This window comes from Salmo salar, chromosome ssa25, assembly GCF_905237065.1.
Source record: "Salmo salar chromosome ssa25, Ssal_v3.1, whole genome shotgun sequence".
Lineage (NCBI taxonomy): Eukaryota > Metazoa > Chordata > Actinopteri > Salmoniformes > Salmonidae > Salmo > Salmo salar.
In genome coordinates, this window is record NC_059466.1 from 34,141,004 (window position 1) to 34,160,217 (window position 19,214).

The 19,214-nt window shown below is 43.4% G+C and overlaps 1 protein-coding gene across 1 annotated transcript in view; it reads left to right on the plus strand.

Annotated features, from left to right (window-relative positions):
* Window positions 1-17,709, plus strand: part of LOC100136473 (follistatin-related protein 1) — a 42,089-nt gene extending 24,380 nt beyond the window's left edge. The window contains exons 4-11 of the mRNA XM_014174156.2: window positions 3,839-3,968; window positions 6,187-6,219; window positions 6,768-6,898; window positions 10,416-10,534; window positions 14,504-14,616; window positions 15,358-15,468; window positions 15,626-15,720; window positions 16,315-17,709. Of these exons, the coding sequence (XP_014029631.2) occupies window positions 3,839-3,968; window positions 6,187-6,219; window positions 6,768-6,898; window positions 10,416-10,534; window positions 14,504-14,616; window positions 15,358-15,468; window positions 15,626-15,720; window positions 16,315-16,356 (774 nt within the window). The 3' untranslated portion in view covers window positions 16,357-17,709. The remainder of the gene's footprint in view (window positions 1-3,838; window positions 3,969-6,186; window positions 6,220-6,767; window positions 6,899-10,415; window positions 10,535-14,503; window positions 14,617-15,357; window positions 15,469-15,625; window positions 15,721-16,314) is intronic.
* Window positions 17,710-19,214: the final 1,505 nt, after the last annotated feature.

Below are 19,214 nucleotides of genomic sequence, written 5' to 3' on the forward strand. Positions count from 1 at the left end.
CGTGCGGTAGCAGAGAGAACAGTCTATGACTAGGTGGCTGGACAGTTTTTAGGGCTCTCCTCTGACACCGCCTGGTATGGAGGTCCTTCATTGCAGGAAGCTTGGCCCCAGTGTTGTACTGGGCTATTCGCAGTACCCTCTGTAGTGCCTTGCGGTTGGAGGCTGAGCAGTTGCCATACCAGGCAGTGATGCAACCAGTCGGGATGTTGTCGATGGTGCAGCTGAAGAACCTTTTGAGGATCTGAGGACCCATGCCGAATCTTTTCAGTCTCCTGAGGGGGAATAGGCTTTGTCGTGCCCTCTTCACGACTGTCTTGATGTGCTTGGACCATGTTAGTTTGTTGGTGATGTGGACACCAAGGAGCTCTCAACCTGCTCCACTGCAGCCCCTTCGATGAGACGGGGCTTTGTCTTGATCACGTTGAGGGAGAGGTTGTTGTCCTGGCACCACACGGCCAGCTCTTTGACCTCCTCCCTATAGGCTGTCTCGTTGTTGTCGGTGATCAGGCCTACCACTGTTGTGTCATTTGCAAATGTAATGATGGTGTTGGAGTCGTGCCTGGCCGTGCAGTCATGAGTGAACAGGAAGTACAGGAGGGGGCTGAGCACGCATCGCTGAGGGGCCCCTGGGTTGAGGATCAACGTGGCGGATTTCTTGTTACCTACCCTTACCACCTGGGGGCGGCCCGTCAGGAAGTCCAGGATCCAGTTGCAGAGGTAGGTGTTTAGTCCCAGGGTCCTTAGCTTATTGATGAGCTTTGAGGGCACTATGGTGTTGAACGCTGAGCTGTTGTCAATGAATAGCATTCTCACATAGATGTTCCTTTTGTCCAGGTGGGAAAGGGCAGTGTGGAGTGCAATAAAGATTGCATCATCTGTAGTTCTGTTGGGTCAGTATGCAAATTGGAGTGTGTCTAGGGTTTCTGGGATAATGGTGTTGATGTGAGCTATGACCAGCCTTTCAAAGCACTTCATGGCTACAGACTTGAGTGCTACGGGTCGATAGTCCTTTAGGCAGGTTACCTTAGTGTTCTTGGGCACAGGCACTATGGTGATCTGCTTAAAACATGTTGGTATTACAGACTCGGAAATGGAGAGGTTGAAAATGTTTGAAGATTCTTGCCAGTTGGACAGCGCATGCTCGCAGTACACGTCCTGATAATCCGTCTGGCCCTGCGGCCTTGTGAATGTTGACCTGTTTAAAGGTCTTTCTCACATCGGCTGCGGAGAGTGTGATCACACAGTCTTCCGGAACAGCTGGTGCTCTCATGCATGTTTCAGTGTTATTTGCCTCGAAGCAAGCATAGAAGTAGTTTATCTCATCTGGTAGGCTAGTGTCACTGGGCAGCTCTCGTCTGTGCTTCCCTTTGTAGTCTGCAATGGTTTGCAAGCCCTGCCACATCCGACAAGCATCAGAGGTGGTGTAGTGCGATTCAAAATGGGATTTCTTATAAGTTTCCGGGTTAGAGTCCCACTCCTTGAAAGCGGCAGCTCTAGCCTTTAGCTCAGTGTGGATGCTGCCTGTAATCCATGGCTTCTGGTTGGGGTATGTACGTACGGTCACTGTGGGGATGACGTCATCGATGCAGTTATTGATGAAGCCAATGACTGATGTATTGGTGTATTCCTCAATGCCATTTTGAGGAATCCCAGAACATATTATTGTCTGTGCTAGCAAAACAGTCCTGTAGCTTAGCATTTGCTTCATCTGACCACTTTTTTATTTATTTGGTCACTGGTGCTTCCTGCTTTCATTTTTGCTTGTAAGCAGGAATCAGGAGGATAGACTTATGGTCAGATTTGCCAAATGGAGGGCAAGGGAGAGCTTTGTATGCGTCTCTGTGTGTGGAGTATAGGTTTTTCCTCTGTTTGCACGGATTTAAGTTTCCCTGCATTAAAGTCCCCGGCTACTAGGAGCACTGCCTCTGCGTGAGCGTTTTCTTGTTTGCTTATGGTGGAATACAGCTCATTCAATGCTGTCTTAGTGCCAGCCTCTGACTGTGGTGGTATATAAACAGCTACGAAAAATACAGATGAAATCTCTCTAGGTAGATAGTGTGGTCTACAGATTATCATGAGATACACTACCTCAGGTGAGCAATAGCTCGAGACTTTCTTAGATATCGTGCACCAGCAGTTATTTACAAAAAATACATCGTCCTCCGCCCCTTCTCTTACCAGACGCCGCTGTTCTATCCTGCAGGTATAGTGTGTAACCAGCCAGCTGTATATTGATAGTGTTGTCGTTCAACCATGACTCCGTGAAGCATTGGATGATACAGTTTTTAATGTTCCGTTGGTTGTTTAATCTTTCGTGTAGCTCGTCGATTTTATTCTCCAAAGATTGCACGTTTGCTAGCAGAATGGAAGGAAGTGGGGGTTAAATTCGATCGCCTACAAATTCTCAGAAGGCAGCCCGCACTTTGGCCCCTTTTTCACCGCCTCCTCTTCACGCAAATCGCGGAGATCTGGGCCTGTTCCCGAGAAAGCAGTATATCCTTTGCATCAGGCTTGTCAGAGTCGTGAAAGGAAAAAAAGGATTCTGCTAGTCCGTGGTGAGTAATCGCAGTCCTGATGTCTAGAAGTTATTTTCGGTCATAAGAGACGGTAGTAGCAACATTATGTACAAAATAAGTTAAAAAAAAAGTTACAAACAACGCAAATAAACTAACAAAAAAAACACAATAGGTTGGAAAACGTCTGCCTTCCTCTCCGGAGCCATCTTACAGCTTCTTCCTCTGTCGAGTGTCTGTGTTCTTTTTCCCATCTTAATCTTTTTTTTTTTTTTTGGGGGCCAGTCTGAGATATGGCTTTTTCTTTGCAACTCTGCCTAGAAGGTCAGCATCCCGGAGTCGCCTCTTCACTGTTGACATTGAGACTGGTGTTTTGCGGGTACTATTTAATGAAGCTGCCAGTTGAGGACTTGTGAGGCGTCTGTTTCTCAAACTAGGCACTCTAATGTACTTGTCCTCTTGCTCACTTGTGCACCGGGGCCCCTTTGCGCTGTTCTGTGAAGGAAGTAGAACACAGCGTTTTAAAAGATCTTCAGTTTCTTGGGAATTTCTCACATGGAATAGCCTTCATTTCTCAGAACAAGAGTAGACTGACAAGTTTCAGAAGAAAGTTCTTTGTTTCTGGCCATTTTGAGCCAGTAATCAAACCCACAAATGCTGATGCTCTAGATACTCAACTAATTTAAAGAAGGCCAGTTTTATAGCTTCTTTAATAAGAACAACATTTTTCAGCTGTGCTAACATAATTGCAAAAGGGCTTTCTCTTGATCAATTAGCCTTTTAGCTACAATAGTCATTGACAACATTAACAATGTCTACACTATATTTCTGATCAATTTGATGTTATTTTAATGGACAAAAAATGTGGACATTTCTAAGTGACCCCAAACTTTTGAACGGTAGTGTATATCACTAAAATATTGTATAAAACAACAGAACGTGATATATTGAAGAGAAATACAGAACATACTGCCTGTACTATGAATATACTTGTTAGTGAGCTTGTGCGTGCGTGTGTGTGACTATGCATGTGTGTGCCTGCGTGTGAGTTTATCAGCATGTGAGGGTGTTGTGTGTTCAGGTATGCCACTTTTGGCATGATCTTTTTATTCAGGGTCATTAAGAAATGGCTGATCTTTTTATTCAAGGTCATTAAGATGCCTGATCTTTTTATTCAGGGTCATTAAGACTCTCTTTCTCTCTTCTCCCACCCTCTCCCTTTACCGCTCTCTCTTTATCTCTCCCTCTCTCCTCCCACCCGCCTTTTCAATCTCTCTCTGTCTCTCTCTCTCTCTCTCTCTCTCTCTACCCTTCTCTCTCTCTAGAGCTGTAAGCCCCACAAGCGTTCAGTGTGTGGCAGTAACGGTAAGACATACCGCAACCACTGTGAGCTCCACCGAGACGCATGTCTCACCGGCCTCAAGATCCAGGTGGCCCACGACGGACACTGCCAGGGTGGGGAAAAAACATGTACAGTGGGGGGGGAAAGTATTTGATCCCCTGCTGATTTTGTACGTTTGCCAACTGATAAAGAAAGGATCAGTCTTTCATTTTAATGGTAGGTTTATTTGAACAGTGGGAGACAGAATAACAACAAAAATATCCAGAAAAACCCATGTAAAAAATGCTATAAATTGATTAGCATTTTAATGAGGGATATAAGTATTTGACCCCCTCTCAATCAGAAAGATTTCTGGCTCCCAGGTGTCTTTTATACAGGTAACGAGCTGAGATTAGGAGCACACTCTTAAAGGGAGTGCTCCTAACCGCAGCTTGTTACCTGTATAAAAGACACCTGTCCACAGAAGCAATTAATCAATCAGATTCCAAACTCTCCACCATGGCCAAGACCAAAGAGCTCTCCAAGGATATCAGGGACTAGATTGTAGACCTATACAAGGCTGGAATGGGCTACAAGACCATCGCCAAGCAGCTTGGTGAGAAGGTGACAACATTTGGTGCTATTTTTCGCAAATGGAAGAAACACAAAAGAACTGTCAATATCCCTCGGCCTGGGGCTCCATGCAAGATCTCACCTCGTGGAGTTGCAATGATAATGAGAACGGTGAGGAATCAGCCCAGAACTACACGGGAGGATCTTGTCAATGATCTCAAGGCAGCTGGGACCATAGTCACCAAGAAACAATTGGTAACACACTACGCCGTGAAGGACTTAAATCCTGCAGCGCCCGCAAGCTCCCCCTGCTCAAGAATACATATACATGCCCGTCTGAAGTTTGCCAATGAACATCAGAATGATTCAGAGGACAACTGGTGAAAGTGTTGTGGTCAGATGAGACCAAAATGGAGCTCTTTGGCATCAACTCAACTCGCCGTGTTTGGAGGAGGAGGAATGCTGCCTATGACCCCAACAACACCATCTCCACCGTCAAACACGGAGGTGGAAACATTTTGCTTTGGGGGTGTTTTTCTGCTAAGGGGACAGGACAACTTCACCGCATCATTTGACGGGGCCATGTACTGTCAAATCTTGGGTGAGAACCTCCTTCCCTCAGGCAGGGCATTGAAAATGGGTCGTGGATGGGTATTCCAGCATGACAATGACCCAAAACACACGGCCAAGGCCACAAAGGAGTGGCTCAAGAAGAAGCACATTAAGGTCCTGGAGTGGCCTAGCCAGTCTCCAGACCTTAATCCCATAGAAAATCTGTGGAGGGAGCTGAAGGTTCGAGTTGCCAAACGTCAGCCTCGAAACTTTAATGACTTGGAGAAGATCTGCAAAAGGAGTGGGACAAAATCCCTCCTGAGATGTGTGCAAACCTGGTGGCCAACTACAAGAAACGTCTGACCTCTGTGATTGCCAACAAGGGTTTTGCCACCAAGTACTAAGTCATGTTTTGCAGAGGGGTCAAATACTTATTTCCCTCATTAAAATGCAAATCCTTTTATAACATTTTTGACATGTGTTTTTCTGGATATTTTTGTTGTTATTCTGTCTCTCACTGTTCAAATAAACCTACCATTAAAATTATCGACTGATCATTTCTTTGTCAGTGGGCAAACGTACAAAATCAGCGGGGGATCAAATACTTTTTTCCCCCACTGTACATACACACACACTTTCTTGTTAACTTTGTGTGTGTATAGCACATGACTGACCTATATTGCTATCTGATGCCTATATACTCAGGGGCATATCTCTGGTTGTCATGACACAGTCAGTGATACGTGTGAGCTGTCAGGTCAGCTGTTGGCCATATAAGGCTATCCTATCATCATCCGACAGACAGGCGACATATATGGTCCCAGGCTCATCTTCGATTTAGCTAGTGTTGAACTTTGAACCTATACGCCCAATGACCTCTTCTTGTCTGTCTGTTGGCCTGGACATTGATCAGGTTGATGATGAATCAGTTACTCCCCTCTCCTAGTGTCACAGAGGCCATCATGTCATGGTGTCCATGGGCATTATTGGTTATTGTGGCAGTGTGACAATGACATGGTGAAAAACACTAGATGGGAAACAAACACTAGATATTGTAAAACAATGAATTAAAGCTGTTCTCTTTCTCTCTGTGTGTTCCTCTCTTTTTATCTCTCTCTCTCTCTCTCTCTCTCTCTCTCTCTCTCTCTCTCTCTCTGTGTCTGTCTGTTTCTCTCTTTCTCTCTCTTGCTCTCGCTCTCTCTCTCTCTGTGTCTTTGTCATCTGCAGAGAAGAAAGCAGAGCATGCAGCCGCCAGCCCGGGTGAGTGAGTGTGACTTGAGATCTGTGTGCTCTGAGCCAATAAGACCTCTGTATCTCAGCTCTTATTTCCTCTAGTCCTTATGGAGCTTTATCAGACATAGCTATATCAGTGTTCTACTGATCTCTTATTGCACTCTTCAGTTAACTGATAGGGAGTGTGCAGGTTTAGGCCTCAGGACTGTACATTTGGGCACATAATGAGCTGGGAGGTACTGGTGTGCTCTGGACAGAACAGGGATTGTGTGCATTCCCTGTATCATACTAGAGAGTGTCAAAATGGCTAGAGTACCTGTTAGATTGTGGATTTTGATTGTGTCACATATCGCTCTCTCTCTCTATGGCTCTGTCCCCCTCTCTCTCTCTCTCACTCATACACCCCCTTCTCTCTCTCTCTCGCTCTCTCTCTCTCTCTCTCTCTCTCTCTCTCTCTCTCTCACCCCCTCTCTTTCCTTCTCTCTCGCTCTCGCTCTCGCCCTCTCTCACACACTCAACCCCCCCCTCTCTCACCCCCTCTCACCCCCCTCTTTCCTCTCTCTCTGTCTCTCCAGTGGTGTGTTATGTAGCAGATCGTAATGAGTTGAGGCATCGTGTGATCCAGTGGCTGCAGACTGAGGTGGTCCCAGACGGCTGGTTTGTCAAAGGCTCCAACTTCACTGAAATCCTGGTGAAATACTTCAAGGTGTGTGTGTGTGTGTGTGTGTGTGTGTGTGTGTGTGTGTGTGTGTGTGTGTGTGTGTGTGTGTGTGTGTGTGTGTGTGTGTGTGTGTGTGTGTGTGTGTGTGTGTGTGTGTGTGTGTGTGTGTGTGTCAAACAGGCATTTCAGTTGTGATATCTGTTCTATGAAGTCCGAAACTATGAACTTGAGACATGTTTTGTAGACACAGCTTTATATGTTTTGGACCATATGGAAAATTAATTAGTCACACTGATAAAAGCTGTCTTCACCTTCCACATAGCATTTGTCATCAGCTGTTACAACTAGGAGAGGTGACTGGAAACTATTGGGTCTTCACAGGAGGGACACCCCTTAACCTTCAGCCCCGCTCTCACACTGGCCAGCCTATGGTCTCCTGTACCCACCACACCATATCACTAATCACATACCCCCCATCTTCATTCCCTTACCCTCTCAGACTGGCAGTGTGCTGATCTAAACACTCAGAGGGTAACCTCTATCCCTCCATCCATCCCTTCATCCACCCTCTCTTCCTTTCTACCCTAAATCATCAAAGCTACCTCAGACCCTGCCTGATAATTTATGTGACAGACATCTCAGTCATGTCAGTGGACAGCCGTAACTCTCCTTAATGACCGTCCCCATCCTGTGGTGAAGGACCCCTGGCCCTGCCACTCTCCCATTGGCTCAGAGAGGGCCTTAAAGAGGAATTGCCGTCAATGTTCAGAAAAGTTTAATTTATCTCCACTGGTTACTGTTTCTTCTACACACATGGAAACATGAGAAAGATTCATGTGATATCAAAACACCATTGTTCTCCGATCTCCTCCAGTCTCCTCTATGTGCCTCATTTGTCTGAGAGTTCCATTAACTTTCCACAGAGACAGAGCACAGTGATATAATGGAGCCTTTAGTATACAGTGCGTTCGGAATGTATTCAGACCCCTTGACTTTTTCCACATTTTGTTACATTACAGCCTTATTCTAAAATGGATTGAATAAAATAAATTCCTCAGCAATCTACACACAACACCCCATAATAACAAAGTGAATACAGCTTTTTTTAAATGTATTAAAAATAATCAGAAATACCTTATTTACATAAGTATTCAGACCCTTTGCTATGAGACTCGAAATTGAGCTCAGGTGCATCCTGTTTCCTTTGATCATCCTTGAGATGTTTGAACAACTTGATTGGAGGCCACTTGTGGTAAATAAAACCTGTCTATATAAGGTCCCACAGTTGACAGTGCATGTCAGAGAAAAAACCAAGCCATGATGTTGAAGGAATTGTCCGTAGAGCTCCGAGAATGGATTGTGTCGAGGCACAGATATGGGGAAGGGTACCAAAACATTTCTGCAGCATTGAAGGTCCCCAAGAACACAGTGGCCTCCATCATTCTTAAATGGAAGAAGTTTGGAACCACCAAGACTCTTCCTTGAGCTGGCCGCCCGGCCAAACTGAGCAATCGGGGGAGAAGGGCCTTGGTCAGCGATGTGACCATTGTTCAATCTGACAGAGCTCCAGAGTTCCTCTGTGGAGATGGGAGAAACTTTCAGAAGGACAACCAGCTCTGCAGATCTCCACCAATCAGGCATTTATGTTAGAGTGGCCGGACGGAAGCCACTCATCAGTAAAAGGCACATGACAGCCCACTTGGAGTTTGCCAAAAGGCACCTTAAGACTCTTAGACCATGATAAACAACATTCTCTGGTCTGATGAAACCAAGATTGAACTCTTTGGCCTGAATGCCAAGCGTCACGTCTGGAGGAGACCTGGCACCAACCGTACGATGAAGCATGGTGGTGGCAGCATCATGCTGTGGGGATGTTTTTCAGCGGCAGGGACTGGGAGATTAGTAAAAATCGAGGCAAAAATGAACAGAGCAAAGTACAGAGAGATCCTTGATGAAAACCTGCCCCAGAGCGCTCAGGACCTCTGACAGGGGCGAAGTTTCACCTTCCAACAGGACAACGACCCTAAGCACACAGCCAAGACAACGCAGGAGTGGCTTTGGGAAAAGTCTCTGAATGTCCTTGATTGGCCCAGCCAGAGCCCGGACTTGAACATTGTGTGTAGATTGTTTAGGGGGGTAAAAACTATACATTTTAGAATAAGGCTGTAATGTAACAAAATGTGTAAAAAGTCAAGAGGTCTGAAAACTTTCCCAAGGCACTGTAGTCTCTCTCTCTCTCTCTCTCTCTCTCTCTCTCTCTCTCTCTGTGTATATATATATAGTATGTCTGTCAATCTCTCTATAGAATATAACTCTATGACTGTTAAAGATTTATCCCTTTAATTCGAGGACGGCTCTACACTGTAATGGAAAACTGTAATTTATACTGTAATTCTGGGTATTATCAACTGTAAAATACTGTGAAAGCATTATACTGCAGCATACTGTAAATGATGATGCATTGTGGGAAAATGTTGTGGGCGGGAAATAGTTGCTGTATTTCAATTGGTACTGTAATTCCACCCCACAGAAAACAGTACTGTACCTTAATTTTGGAGCGCCAAAAACATTTGGATCACTAATGGGTGCATGGTATTGTTGTTTTTTGAGGTGTCCTTTGCAAGATGCTATATTTGTTGCACCCGTGAGTGCTGTACCAATTTAACTCGTGTTTATAGTGCCCCATCAATTTAAAATGTAGAAGGGATAGAGTGCAGTGGCAAGTCTTAAACCTTTGGTCTGTTTTGCCAAGTAATTGCTGCCAGTTTGGAAGCCTTTGTTAAGGCCTCTTGAAGTGGAAGTGATATAAAACACCAAATATTAATTGATATGCTGTACTGTGTAAATACATTTACCTTGCAGCCAACCTTTCACCAATTCAATGTAATTCCAGTAAAATACTGTGAAATCTCCCCCACAATGACTTTCATTCATTAGTTCATTAATTTATTCATTATGATTACGGTAGCATTTACTTTTTTACAGTGCAATACAGTCAATTTTATGTATTGAACTATGTCATTACACAGTAATTGCTTTACTATTGTATTTAGATTACAGTAAGTATACTGCACTATGAAATACAGTGTCTTACTTACCGATAGCTGCCTGTAAGTTACTGTCAAATTCACTTGAACCCCTTTACAGTGTAGGGTTGTCAGGCGACCGATGACCACTGGTGATGACCGCAACAGACAGTCTCAAAGTGCAAAGTTCACTGTGGATTAGCAGTCTTGGAAGCAGAGTTTTTATCAGGTAGAGGGAGATATTTAGAAAATGATTGAGAGAGAAACTGATATGACCAGAAGAAAAGTGAGAGTGTGTGTGTGTGTGTGTGGGGGGGGGGGGGTTATGCTTAAAGGCTAAAATATATTTATAATTATACCCAATCCCCCCCACCACTCTCACTTTTCTTCTGGTCATATTAGGTTTATTAGGTTTTCTGGTTATTATTCACTTTTATGATATTATATTGGCCTACAGAGGCCCACGACACTCTTCTATTCTCTACTCCTACTAACTCTGCTAGTTTCTGTGTGTGTGCGTGTGCGTGTGTGTACAGAGCTACGACAATGGTGACTCCCAGCTGGACTCCTCAGAGCTCCTTAAGTTCATCCAACATAATGACTCCAACGTGGACATGCAGTCATACGCAGACCAGGAGAGCAACAAGCTGCTCAGGTCAGTGTGTGTGTGTACTTGTGTGCATGCTATTTCACCTTTATTTGTATATAGATACATTATCAGTCAAAAGTTTGGACACACCTACTCATTCACGGGTTTTTCTTTATTTTTTCTATTTTCCACATTGTAGAATAATAGTGAAGTCATCAAAACTATGAAATAACACATATGGTATCATGTAGCAACCAAAAAAGTGTATCTTATATTTGAGATTCTTCAAAGTAGCCACCCTTTGTCTTGATGATAGCTTTGCACATACTTGGCATTCTCTCAACCAGCTTCATGAGGAAGTCACCTGGAATGCATTTCAATTAACAGGTGTGCCTTGTGTAATTTATTTCCTTCTTAATGCGTTTCAGCCAATCAGTTGTGTTGTGACAAGGTAGGGGTGGTATACAGAAGACCAAGTCCATATTATGGCAAGAACAGCTCAAATAAACAAAGTGAAATGACAGTCCTTCATTCAAGTGCAGTGGCAAAAACCATCAAGCGAAATAAATGCTTCGTAGAGTTCAAGTAACAGACACATCTCAACATCAACTGTTTAGAGGAGACTGCGTGAATCATGCCTTCATGGTCGAAAACCTGCAAAGAAACCAGTACTAATGGACACCAATAAGAAGAAGAGACTTGCTTGGCCAAGAAACATGAGCAATGGACATTAGACCGGTGTAAATCTGTCCTTTGGTCTGCTGAGTCCAAATTTGAGATTTTTGGTTCCAACCGCCGTGTCTTTGTGAGATGCAGAGTAGGTGAACGGATGATCTTCGCATGTGTGGTTCCCACCGTGAAGCATGGAGAAGGAGGTGTGATGGTGTGGGGTTGCTTTGCTGGTGACACTGTCAGTGATTTATTTAGAATTCAAGGCACACTTAACCAGCATGGCTACCACAGTATTCTGTAGCGATATGCCATCCCATCTGGTTTACGCTTAGTGGGACTATCATTTATTTTTCAACAGGACAATGACCCAACACACCTCCAGGCTGTGTAAAGGCTATTTGACCAAGAAGGAGAGTGATGGAGTGCTGCATCAGATGACCTCATCTCCATAATCACCCGACCTCAACCCAGTTGAGATGGTTTGGGATGAGTTGGACCGCAGAGTGAAGGAAACGTCGCCAACAAGTGCTCAGCATATGTGGCAACTCCTTCAAGACTGTTGGGAAAGCATTTCAGGTGAAGCTGGTTGAGAGAATGCCAAGAGTGTGCAAAGCTGTCATCAAGACAAAGGGTGGCTACTTTGAAGAATCTCAAATATAAAATAGATTTTGATTTGTTGAACACTTTTTTGATTACCACATAATTCCATATGTGTTATTTCATAGTTTGAATGTCTTCACTGTTATTCTACAATGTAGAAAATAGTAAAAATAAAGAAATACCATTGAATGAGTAGGTGTGTCCAAACTTTTGACTGGTACTGTATATATTGTTTTTATATATATATATATTTTTAGCTCAATAGACAGAAAAATATGACACTTTACAAAACAGGTAATTCACACGTTCTCATAGATCATCATATAATGTTTGCAGCCTGTCTACCTGTGGTGTAAATTTGATCCATGTACATAACATACCATAAATGTATATGTGTATACCTATAAAGTACCTATATCATATACAGTATCGATATCATATTCTCAGCTGTACAGTAGAGGGTTTCTGAGGAGCTGGTGCTATATTAAGCCCTACTGTCCCTCTCTCTGCCTTGAACCTTGTGTAACCCAGGCCTCCTGTGGGTGATCTTAACCTCACAGACACATGTTCTGTACATGATCAGAGCCTGGGTTTCCACTGTGCTGCTCACTTGAGAAGTGTTGCAATGCTTCTGCAGGTTTGGAGATAAGAAGCTGATGTAACAAGCTGATGTAATCAGCCACTTCTATTGCCCACACATGAGTAGGGCCCTGAGTTTTTACAGGCCTTGTGACTTGACCGGGAAAAACTCTTGATCCTACAAATGAAGCATTGAAAATAATATTCTGTGGGCAAAACATTCCGTTAAGTTCACTTTATCAGACACCCAGCACAGTCAGACACTATGCCCAATAACCATCTCAACAGCTACACTGTCACAGTTGTCGTAGGGTAAAGCGGACCAAGACGCAGCGGGGAAATGTGCACTCATCTTCTTTTTATTTAAACAGACAAAGAAGGTAAACCAAAATGAATACGTACACCCAAAAAATTTCATAATAATAATAAAAAAATAAAAAATAAAAAAATAAAAAAAAATTCTTAAAAAAAAACACACCAACTAGGCACAGGCCAGTAAGGCACAGGCCAGTAAGGCACAGGCCAGTAAGGCACAGGCCAGTAAGGCACAGGCCAGTAAGGCACAGGCCAGTAAGGCACAGGCCAGTAAGGCACAGGCCAATCTCCCACAAATACTAAAACAAACACATACCTATTTATAGAACCCTCAATCAGAGACAATGAGAAAACACCTGCTTCCAATTGAGGGTTCAACCCCCAATTAACTAAACATAGAAATACAAATAACTAGACTGAACACAGAAATACATAAACATAGAACAGTGCCCAAAACCCGGAATACTAAATCAAACACCCTACAACTAACACAACCAGCCCGAACCACATAAAACAAATACCCTCTGCCACGTCCTGACCAAACTACAATAACAAATAACCCCTATTACTGGTCAGGACGTGACATACACAGAGCATTCGCAACATATTCAGACCCCTTGAATTTTTCCACATTTTGTCATGTTAAAGCCTTATTCTAAAATTGATTAAATTATTTCTTCCCCTCATCAATCTACACACAATGCCCCATAATGACAAAGAAAAAAAAGATATATATAATTTTTTTTAGCTAATTTATATAATAAAAAACACTGAAATATCACATTTACATAAGTATTCAGAACCTTCGCCCCAGTTTGAGGTCATGTGCACTCTGGAGTGGGTTTTCATCAAGGATCAAGGACAGCATGATACTGTCACCACCATGCTTCACCGTAGGGGTGGTGCCAGGTTTCCTCCAGATGTGACGCCTGGCATTCAGGCCAAAGAGTTCAATCTTAGTTTCATCACAACAGAAAATCTTTTTTCTCATGGTCTGAGAGTCCTTTAGATGCCCTTTGGCAAACTCCAAGCAGGCTGTTATGTGCCTTTTACTGAGGAGGGGCTTCCGTCTGGCCACTCTACCATAAATGCCTGATTGGTGGAGTAATGCAGAGATGGTTGTCCTTCTGGAAGGTTCTCCCATCTCCACAGAGGAACTCTGGAGCTCTGTCAGAGTGACCATTTGGGCTCTTGGTCACCTCCCTGACCAAGGCCCTTCTCCCCTGATTTCTCAGTTTGGCCGGGCGGCCAGCTCTAGGAAGAGTAGTAGTTCTAAACTTCTTCCATTTAAGAATGATGGAGGCCACTGTGTTCTTGGGGATCTTCAATGCTGCAGAATTTTTTTGATTGATACCATTCCCCAGATCTGTGCCTCGACACAATCCTGTCTCGGAGCTTTATGGACAATTCCTATGACCCGATGGCTTGGTTTTTGCTCTGAAATGCACTGTAAACTGTGGGACCTTATATAGACAGGTGTGTGCCTTTCCAAATCATGTTCAATCAATTGAATTTACCACAGGTGGACTCCAATCAAGTTGTAGAAAGATCTCATGATCAATAGAAACAGGATGCACCTGAGCTCAATTTCGAATCTCACAGCAAAGAGTCTGAATACTTATGTAAATAAGGTATTTCTATTTATTTATTTGCAAAGAAAATCTAAACTGTTTTTGCCTTTGATATTATGGGGTATTGTATGTAGATTGATGAGTAAAAATGTATTTAATCAATTTTAGAATATGGCTGTAACGTAACAAAATGTGGAAAAAGTCTGGGGTCTGAATACTTTCCGAATGCACTGTACTTAGCTATGAGTACAGGCAGTGAATGTGAACCTGTGTGTGTGTTTCTCTCTGCTCTTTCCAGGAGCCTGTGTGTGGATGCCCTGATCGAGATGTCCGATGAGAACTCTGACTGGAAGCTGAGCTTCGATGAGTTCCTCAACTGCCTGAAGCCCGGCTTCAACCCACCTGAGAAGAGTGAGCTCCCAGACACATGACCGTTGACTCAATGACTCTATGATGACAACACTGCACACCACTGCTGACACCACACATGTTTTTTTTCTCAGTTTATTTCACAAATACCTCTATATCAACCTCTTAGACACATGCAGTCAACATACAGTATGTGTTTACAGTGCATGGGATGTACATATGTTAATCAAAATAGCAAATTTATTCACCACAACCATAGGCAAATCCACTGTAACTCACCCAAACATACTTGAAATGCACTGCAACAAAAACATCTCAATGTGATTTATTTACAGACAACTGTATTTTTTCTTGGTCTTTTGTACTGTACCAAGTTGATCAGAAGTTGTGTATTAATGATGTAGGGGAAAGTTCAGTGTGATAGCAAGAGCGGTTCTGGGAGAGAGCCCTATGACTTCACTCACAGCTGCAGCAGGCAACAGCACACATTCCAGTCCGGAACACAGAGCCTACCCTGGGGCCTCACCAGAGCCAAGGTCATAGATAATGGAGTGCTTTAACATACTGTACACATACTCTCTATTGCTCTAGTGCTCTCTTTCTGCTGCGGACTACAGTACTACTCAACTGCGCTAAATGTTTTATTTAGACATCTAGAACAAACCGATTCAAGTAAAACAGAGGATATTTAATCATTTCTGGTCACTTGAACAGACACTTGAACAGTGTTAGATCCGGTGTGTATGCGAGGCACTACATTCTATGTGCCCCCCTCTTCTGCAGAGTGTGCCCTGGAGGATGAGACCTATAAGGATGGGGCTGAGACACAGGTGGAGTGTAACCGCTGTGTGTGTGCATGCGGCAACTGGGTCTGCACCGCCATGACCTGCAATGGTGAGGAGAGGCAGACCAGCACACCTGTATAGACACACTGGCTCATCTACAAGTCATCTGAACCACATACTGGGCTTACAGATAAGGACTCAACACCTGTCTTTCTCTCTCTCCAATCGATCCTGTAATTCTTTCATCCTTTGTATCTCTTTCTTAGATAAGACAGCGGTCGTCGAGGAGACCGGGGAGGCAGGGCAGGAGATGACCGAGGAGGAATGGAGCCTCCGTGTGGCCGAGCTCAACAAGCACCAGGTCAGCAACCGGGGGGGGTCACAGTTCAAGGGACAGACTGGGCCACTCTCCAATCTCCCCAGACATATGGGGTAGCTCTGGAATCTGTCTATAAAGAGTTGGGCGAGTTGTGCTTTATTGATGACTATTCTTGTGTGTGTGTGTGTGTGTGTGTGTGTGTGTGTGTGTGTGTGTGTGTGTGTGTGTGTGTGTGTGTGTGTGTGTGTGTGTGTGTGTGTGTGTGTGTATTGCTTTAGTTAAATTCACGAGGGAGCAGTTCTGGCTCTCCACAATAGCAGAGTCAGCGAGTTCATGTACTCTGTCCTCAAACAGAATATCTTCCAACAACAACTTACAGCCTTGTGGGCTGAATTTATTAATACAAAAATGTTAGCCAATATTGCAGTTAAGAACCGGTAGAGATCCCTACACAAGAGGAACTAAGGGACAATCATCATCGACACTGTGTAGAGGAAAATGGGGTATTGAGTGTGGCTATTTATTTGTAACTATCTAACTATGGCTACATGGCATACAATTGTTCTTCTCATGACAATATTTACCACTCTCCTCCCACATCTGCTTTCTCTCTCCCTCTCTCTCTTTCAAAAACAGGAAACAGTGGAGAAGATGAAGGCCATCACAAAGGAGGCCTAAGATGCCTAAAGAAGGAGGGCGTGAAGGAAAGAGAGAGATAAAAAAGACTTCACTCTTCTTCCATACTTGATAAGGCCCTGTGCTGTTGCTGAATTTACTCATATGTTAATTATTATAGCTTTTTGTTTATGTGTGTTAGATGCAGGGCAGTCAAGAGTATTATTTGGGGAGTTTCTTGAGTTAAGTACTGTCTTCATGTTCTATTGATTTACTGCACCCCTGCACTAGGAATGGGGCCATTTTTACTGCTGACTTTAAATATTGTTTTTCTATCTATACATTATAAACACAGTATTTATTGTTATGGCTTTTTTTTGTAAAACAGCAAGCGGTAAATTGTTGGCGATGAGAAAAATTGGAGATGTTTGGAGTGAACTGTTGAGACACCTTTCTCCATCAAGGAAATAAAATCACCTTTAAAGTCCTTCCAGATGTGTTAGAGGAATGTTGAGCAAGACAATGATAGTGTCCCATTGTAGGGGAAGGGGATGTCTTACTACTAATTGATACTACTTGACCAATGCACTTCTCCCTCCATGACTAGCAGCATAGTTTCAGGCCTTAGTGGATTGTCCCGTTTAGTTAGAATCGTTTGCTTCAATGTACAATTTGTTATATGCTTGATTTGGAGATCATATGTGATTGCAATGGCTCCTGTGCTGTATTCCGTCAGCTCTCTCTGGTGCTTTTTTAGAAACATTGAAGCATAGATTGTAGAATTGAAGCAACAAGCACCAAGCACAGAGCTGAGTACAGCATGGAGAGAAATAAAACCAAAGCCTGACGATGACTATGATATTGATGTACGATGATGTACGAACCCCTCCAGGCAAAGCATTTCTCTGGACCCAGCAACAACACTATACCTGTGCTTGTCAAAGATCAGTCATAAGGATTAGCCTTGCTGTCAGCTAATGTAGCTTAGATGCATCTCTAACTCAGAGTGCATGCTTATATGAAATAATGTGTGTCTGTAATGAAGGAGTGTTTTTGAGAGAGTGTGTACTGCCTACAAGTGTGTGGTGGTGTGTCATATTTGTTTTATTTGTCAAAGTCCCACTTATCTTGAGAATCATTTCTGGTTATATCAGTGCCTTAAAACCCAAACATAGGCCTGCAGACATACACTGTAGAGGTCTCATGTCCTGCAACCTTTAGGCCACAATTGGAATGGGCAAGACTATTCATGGAAGAATTTTGGTAAAAATTTTAGAGCTATGTGGTTTAGTCCTTGTTAATTGTTTGTGTAAAAGTTGAATAGCTAGGTTAAAACTAGGTTTATATTCTTAAAGGAATGCAGAGTCTATAATGAATATGTATGTCAATAAAATAAAACCCATACAGTACTACAAATGTCTCAATCTCTCGTAAGTGTGTTTGTTTATGTGTGTAGTGATGGGGAGGGGGAATGTATGTTACATACATATTGGGATATGTATGTATATATATATATTTTGGCGATATAGGGTATGATATGAACCTTCCCAAGTTCTCTCACGTCACCCCGCTCCTCCGCTCTCTCCACTGGCTTCCAGTCGAAGCTAGCATCCGCTACAAGACCATGGTGCTTGCCTACGGAGCTGTGAGGGGAACGGCACCTCCGTACCTTCAGGCTCTGATCAGGCCCTACACCCAAACAAGGGCACTCCGTTCATCCACCTCTGGCCTGCTCGCCTCCCTACCTCTGAGGAAGCACAGTTCCCGCTCAGCCCAGTCAAAACTGTTCGCTGCTCTGGCACCCCAATGGTGGAACAAGCTCCCTCACGACGCCAGGACAGCGGAGTCAATCACCACCTTCCGGAGACACCTGAAACCCCACCTCTTCAAGGAATACCTGGGATAGGATAAAGTAATCCTTCTAACCCCCCCCTTAAAAGATTTAGATGCACTATTGTAAAGTGGTTGTTCCACTGGATATTATAAGGTGAATGCACCAATTTGTAAGTCGCTCTGGATAAGAGCGTCTGCTAAATGACTAAAATGTAAATGTAAATGATATCAATTTGACAATTTCGCAATACAATTTCACAATATTTTTTAGCTAGTTTGCTGTACCTGAACAAAAACTCCAGTATTTCTCCTTCATAGCTTGTTCTCCATCATCTTTTTAAATAAGGAGCCCATTTGATTTCACGTTTTATTTCCATGACTGATCAAAACTTGTTTTCTCGTGGCTCTCTCTTGTCCCTATGCACCAGTCAGATGGTGAGCAATATGTTTGGAACATCGAATCGCAAGAAAGTCACAGTATAGACTCGCAATACATATAGAATCGAAAGTATTGTGAGACTCGCAATACATATTGTATCGGCACCTAAGTATTGTGATAATATCGTATATTAGGTGTCTGTCAGTGTTGTGTGAATGTGTGTCTGTGCTTGTGTGTCTGTCTGTCTGTCTGTGATCCTTCATGTCCAGACACTTATTAAATGAATCACATGCATGCGTCAGAGCTCAGTCTATACGAGAAGTGTTGCTGTTGTGGTTTTCTACAGAAACTCTAGCCTACATTCCATTGATATTGCTCATCTGGTCCATACAGTGGCTGTAATTTGAGAATACCTTTTAAGTCCCTTAACATTCAAGCCTCTTGTGGTTTAATATGTGAACAAATGGCAAGTTTGTATAGAGTGCAAGGGCAGTGTGTTCCCAGGATAGTAAAAAAACTATGTTATCTGGAAAAAGTCTGTATTTCTCATGTCATGTGTTTACCCTGAGACAAGTCTGCCAGTGGTATCTTAGCACAGGTCACAGTGACCTACTGAAGATCAATTCATTCTTCCATCTACCCCTGCCTCCATACAGGTCACAGTGACCTACTGAAGATCAATTCATTCTTCCATCTACCCCCTCCCCCA